Raw genomic sequence first — 6,235 nt, 5'->3', positions numbered from 1 at the left:
GGTCCTGGAGCAAGAATAATGTGTGAAGCAGAGACACAGCCAATTTATGAAGGACATATAGTTAGAGTGAGATTCTATGTTTGTAATCCAGTAGGATTTTTGGATTACTACCACAGCATAACCTAGAGTATACAGAGATGTGTGCGTCCAACTCTTGGACTTCCAGGCACATAGTAGGACTGTACTTTCTTATACCTTTTAAGTAAGACATGGTCATGTGACCAGTTTTGGCAAATAATATGTAAATACAATAATGTTTGTCATCTCTAGAGGAAGCTTTTAAAGCCAACGTGAATTCACAGTGCTTTCTTTCCCCTGCCAGAGTGACCAGGATAGTTGTAGAAGCACAAATCAAGATGAAACCTACAGAATAGGTTTCTGAATGAGCACATTGAGCAGAACCCAATGACCTTGAACAGGTAGTATGTGTAAGAAATAACTTTTTTTGTTAAACCACTGAGATTCTATTAATAGGATTTTTTGTTATAGCAGCACAACCTAAACAATCCTGACTGATATAAAAATTGGTACCTAGACATGGGGTTATGTAATAATGACAACAATAAACATAACAACAATAAAACTAAACAACCATTTAGACAGCAATCACAAAGAATACTCAATCAGAAACTGAAAAGATGGTGATCTATTTGGTGAACATATTACTTGTGATCATTTAGAAGGCAGATCATGAATCTAATGAACTAAAGCAAGAGTTTGTAAGATAGAATGTAAGTAGCATGTGTTAGTGGCTGTTGGGTACATTCAGAAAGTTACTACAAGTTATTGTGAGCTGAGCTCAGAAAAGATTTGGCCATTTTGCAAGCAGGAATGAAATGGAGTAGAGACAATCTACAAATCCAGGGATTTGCAGCGTTAGAAGAGGCAACTGTTTCTCAATCCCAACTAGTAAAATATAAAATCATGAAATGTTTTTAACAAAAAAGGGCTTTGGAATAAATAAGTCTTGAAGTAAGGATCAAGCCAAGAAGTATGAACCTATTGTTAAAACCTCAGGATAAATTAAGATATTACCCAGCATATGCTTTTAATTGAACAAAATGGCTCTGGGAAAGGGAGGAAAGATGTAACTTTCCCACCAAAGCCCAATAGGCCTAAAGCACTCAAAACCAAGCAGAGAGCTAGAGAGCAGGAGAGAGACACAGGGCACGGGGATAAGCAGTCAGGAGAACAAGAAAGCAAAGAAATTTGGCAAACCACAGAAGCATGTCTGGAAAAGAACAGTGGCTGTGACCATTGGGACATGGACCACCTGGTATCAGACAGGTAAGAAACATTTATACACATATTCAAGACTTAATATCACCCTGCATACCACCAAATGTTAAAAGCTTTATTTAAAGGCATATTTCCCGATGCCTGATTTAGCTGTATAAAAGGAAGTCTCTCCAAAGACAAATTCAGGGGTCATGGTAAACAATAGACAGAGCAGCTACACTCAGGCAGCAGAATCAGGATTTAATCAGGGTATTCAAAGGGGTTCTTCAGCAAGTCTACTCAATGGTCGAGGGTCTGCTGTGGTTTTCCACATCTTTCTTTTCCAAATGGAGCATCTACCGCAGTCATCCTATCACTGTCTCACCATACATACTGAGGCTATGCAGGATAAACATCTTGCCTGCAGATGAAGAGTCTACGATACAGCACCCAAAAAGCCTGGAAGTCATGCTTGGTGCTGTGACTGGATGGGTGGTTAGGGCTGTCTCCCTTGAGGAAAGAGCCAGGGAATCCCACCGGGAGAGGAGAGCAGACCAAACATTTGGTGACTAGAAAGGGAGACAGAAACATTGGTATTGCTCCCTAAATATTTCCAGAGAGTACTTCAAGACACCAGTAGGATTGCAGGGACTTAAGTTAGGCATGGCCATGTGACTCGCTTTGGCCAATGACTTATGAGTGGTAGTGATGTGTACTACTTCCAGGTAGAGGCTCTGACAAGCAGTGAAGGATGTGCCAAGTTCTCCCCCACCCACAGCCAGATCAGCTGTGAGAAGTGACATCAAGAGGAAGCCTCCTTCAGCCTGAGCCCTGGAGTGACTGCGGAACCACAAGGAACAAGGAATAAAGTTCCACTGGGTTAAGCCACTGAGATGTCAGCCTTGCTCGTGAGGGCAGGATAGCCCAGCCTTTCCTGACCGAGAACTGGGAGTGAGAGATGAAGCTGGAGGGAGCAGGAGCTGGAATGTGCTTCTCCCAGGCAAAGGAGTCGGAACTCTCTTCTGGTCTTAAGGGAAAGCCAATGAAGGCTTCCAAGCAGGGGCGTTAACATGAACAGATTTGTTATTTTTTGGATGAAATATGCTATTTCTCAACATAAGGAGAAGATCAGCCTACTAAACCACATGAGGCAGAGAGGAACACACAGAACCCTTCGGCAAAAGATATATATTTATACAAAGTCCTAAGTCTTGAAGTTTCCAAATACAGGGAGCTCTGAAAAGAGTTATAGTCAGAGGATCAGGCTTCCATGCCACAAACACCATTTCCTCTGCAGACAACTAACACCTCACAACAAAGTTTACCAGAATGGAGAAAATACAAACGAATGTAACACAGAACAAAGGTCAATTTCCAGTTGCCTATGTGACCTTAACCTCTCTGAGCCCATTTCCTCATATGTTAAATCTGGACAATAATATACAACTCTCTAGATGGTAGAGGGGGAGAAAACAGCACATTAAATTGCTTCGGAGACTACCTGGTGGACAGTAGGTGTTTAATACATGAGACTTATTTTTTATTACTGTTATTAAAAATTATTTAGAACACCAGCTCCCTGATGACAAGAGAAAATGATTCAGGGCACAGACAGAGGAGAATGTTCTCTCCCTGAGGAGAGTAATGGATCATGGATCGCCTCATCACTGTATCTCTTTTCATCCCCACCCAGTTCAGCGCCTGGCTCACGGTAGCCATTCCGTTACCCTCTGCTGCATCAGTGAAAGTGAGGTGAGTGCCTGAAGTGAAGAAAAGTTGGCAGGGTTCCCACTGATACCAGCCGCTGGTTTCTGAACACTCAAAGCCACAAATACCTTAGGGCTGGGGGCAACGGACCAAGGCTGAATTTCCCCAAGTTCAAAGGCGGTAGGGTCTGAGTTAGAACCTAGCAACTTAAGTCGCTGCGGGACCAACTTCAAACCCCAGTCCTAGACAGAGGCTTGGGAAAGGGCTGACTTCGATCCCTTTCATCCCTCCCCTCCTCCTCTCCCTGCTCCTTACAGGAAAGTACACCTGGTCCTGCCAAATCGCACACTTACATCCTGGCATTCCCGCCAGGCTCTGGGAAACTGCGAGGAGGGCAGGGAAGGGGGCTGGGCGGCCAATCCCTCCCTAGTCCTACGGGCGACGAGGCTACTCTAACTCCTGGCAGCCCACTGAGGTGGCTCCCGCGAGCCCCGCTTGCAGACGAGGGATCTGAAGCCCAGAGAAGTTCCGTGGTTTGCTCACTTCACACCGTGGCAGCCTGGCCACGAGAGAACATCGATGCCTAACTTCGGAATTCTTTCCACCACACACTCCTGTCCCTAAGGGGTGCAGAGCAGGGGGAGGATGAAATAACAGCCGCGGAGAAAGAACCACTCACTTGTGTCTAGCGCTTCCTAGAGGCTGCGCGAGATATGGGCGCACCACCCGGCTGGGAGTGGAGAGACGGTGAGGTCCCGGTCCTACCCCAGACTCCTAGTTCTCCTGCGTGACTTTCGGCGAGTTGTCCGCCGTCCTCGGGATTGTCTTCCCGGAAGCAAACCGGGGCGGGCGGAGTGTGTGTGTGTGTGTGTGTGTGTGTGTGTGTGTGTGTGCGCGCCGCGCGCGCGCGTGTGTGGTGCGTGTTGTGTTGTTTTGCGTGAGCTTGTTGCCCAGGGCGGGAGGGAGGAGGCGATCACCGAGGCTCCCCGAGTTTCGGATGCCCTAAATGCTGGTTCTCAGCTGAATGCTGTTATACCCCAATTGCACCCTATAAAAACTGTCCCTCCGAGACAAAGCTGTGAACCCCACACTCTGCCCCCCACCGTCCCGGAGAAAGAAGTAGGGTGCAGCGGGGGCTCCGCTAAGCGCCCGGTTTTTCCCGCAAGGCGAATCGCTAGGCGCAGCCAGACGGCCGCGCGGACCGTAGCTCCTGAACTTGACCGAGACAAACTTCGGCGCCTTCTCAGTGTAGGGGGCCGCCTCTCGCGAGACCGCCCCCAAACTTTCGCTCGCCCCCCCCCCCCGGGGGGACTTCACAGAGCCACCTTAACGGCGGTGCTCCCGCCCCCCGGAAGTGCGGGGGGGCTGGACTTGGACTCTCAGCCACCGGCCCTCGGAGGACTTCGAGCCCCGCAAGTGGGGAAACACCACCCCTCGGCTCGGCTACCCTCGGCCCCTGGCAACCGCCCGGGATCCCCAGCCCTCTGGATTCCCGCATCCCCTGCGTCCCAGTCTGGAGCCGTGAACTTGAGCCCGCCTCCGTCCCAGGCTGCGAGCGTCCACCGGCTCGCGGCAGCCACCGTCACTAGACAGCCAAACCCCAAGACGTCAGCCCACAATGCACCGGGCGGGCCGGGAAAGACGCGCCGGGCGGGGACCGGGGAAGAGCGGGCCGAAAGGCGTGCGGGAGGGGGAGGAGGAGGAGTAGAAAGCAGGGCCCGACTGTAGGAGGGCAGCGGAGCATTACCTCATCCCGTGAGCCTCCGCGGGCCCAGAGAAGAATCTTCTAGGGTGGAGTCGCCATGGCGACGGGCGGGCCCGCCCCCCTGAGAGCGACGCGAGCCAATGGGAAGGCCTTGGGGTGACATCATGGGCTATTTTTAGGGGTTGACTGGTAGCAGATAAGTGTTGAGCTCGGGCTGGAGAAGGGCTCAGAGTTGCCCTGAGTGTGGCTGGAGCAGCGAGGCGGGAGAGGAGGTGAGCGGACTCAGGCAGGCAGACAGACAGACACAGTCAGCCAGCTAGGACGGCAGCAGAGAGTCCGGAGTGCAGATCTTGTCTTCTTTCTCATCTTCTCTCCTACTGCCCAGAGCCAGCGCCTGTGGCTCCCGGGCTGGTGTTTTGGGGAGCGCTCGAAGAGCCCCTTCTCCAGCCGCCCACGGGAGGAGAACCCCGCTGCCCAGGCGCTGCTGACAGCCGCGGAGAGAGCAGCGGCCGCCCGCGCGCCCGCCCGGGGAAGCCGGAGAACGGCTGCAGCGGCCAAGAACTTTCCCGGCCAGGAGGACCAGGGGCAAGTGGCCCCGAGTCCCGGAGCGAACTTTTTGCAAGCCTTTGCTGCGCCCTAGACTGCCCCCGAGGCGGTAAAGACCAGAAGGCGGCGGGGAGAGGAGAGGCGCGCGCTCCGTTTCGCTCGCACCGGTTGCTGAACTTGGGCGAGCGCGAGCCGCGGCCGCCGGGCGTCCCCCTCCCCCTCGCAGCGGAGGAGGGGACAGTCGTCGGAGTCGGGGCGGCCGAGACCCGCCACTGACCGGCCACCGCGGGGTCCGCGCCCACCCGCGCCGCCGGGAGGGCAGCCGTGCCGGGGAGCGAGTTCGCCCGCGGGCTCCGAGGATCTGCTGCGCCCGAAGAGCGCTCAGTGAGTGACCGCGACTTTTTCAAAGCCGGGCAGCGCGCGCGAGCCGAGGAGAGCGCAGGCGGCGCCTTAACCCTCCGCTCCCTGGAGCGAGCTGGTGAGGAGGGCGCAGGGGGGACGACAGCCAGCGGGTGCGCGCGCTCTTAGAGAAACTTCCCCTGCCCAAGGCCCCGGAGGTGCGGGTGTCCCCGCCTGCCAGAGCGCTGTTGCGGCCCCGAAACTTCTGCGCGCAGCCCAAACTAACCTCACGTGAAGTGACCGACTGTTGTTCTATGACTGCAAAGATGGAAACGACCTTCTACGACGATGCCCTCAACGCCTCGTTCCTCCAGTCCGAGAGCGGCCCCTACGGCTACAGTAACCCCAAGATCCTGAAACAGAGCATGACCCTGAACCTGGCCGACCCGGTGGGCAGCCTGAAGCCGCACCTCCGCGCCAAGAACTCCGACCTCCTCACCTCGCCCGACGTGGGACTGCTCAAGCTGGCGTCGCCCGAGCTGGAGCGCCTGATAATCCAGTCCAGCAATGGGCACATCACCACCACGCCGACCCCCACCCAGTTCCTGTGCCCCAAGAACGTGACGGACGAGCAGGAGGGCTTCGCCGAGGGCTTCGTGCGCGCCCTCGCCGAACTGCACAGCCAGAACACGCTGCCCAGCGTCACGTCGGCGGCGCAGC

At 54.0% G+C, this 6,235-nt stretch overlaps 1 protein-coding gene across 1 annotated transcript in view; it reads left to right on the top strand.

Moving 5' to 3' along the window:
- Positions 1-5,198: 5,198 nt before the first annotated feature.
- JUN (Jun proto-oncogene, AP-1 transcription factor subunit) overlaps positions 5,199-6,235 on the top strand; it is a 2,625-nt gene continuing 1,588 nt past the window's right edge. Inside the window, exon 1 of the mRNA XM_021705880.1 lies at positions 5,199-6,235. This exon is cut by the window's right edge and continues 1,588 nt beyond it. Within this exon, the coding sequence (XP_021561555.1) occupies positions 5,830-6,235 (406 nt within the window). The 5' untranslated portion in view covers positions 5,199-5,829.

This window comes from Carlito syrichta, unplaced genomic scaffold (assembly GCF_000164805.1).
Source record: "Carlito syrichta isolate Samal-C Ts95f unplaced genomic scaffold, Tarsius_syrichta-2.0.1 Scaffold314796, whole genome shotgun sequence".
NCBI classification, from domain to species: Eukaryota; Metazoa; Chordata; class Mammalia; order Primates; family Tarsiidae; genus Carlito; species Carlito syrichta.
This window is presented reverse-complemented; position numbering and strand designations above follow the sequence as displayed.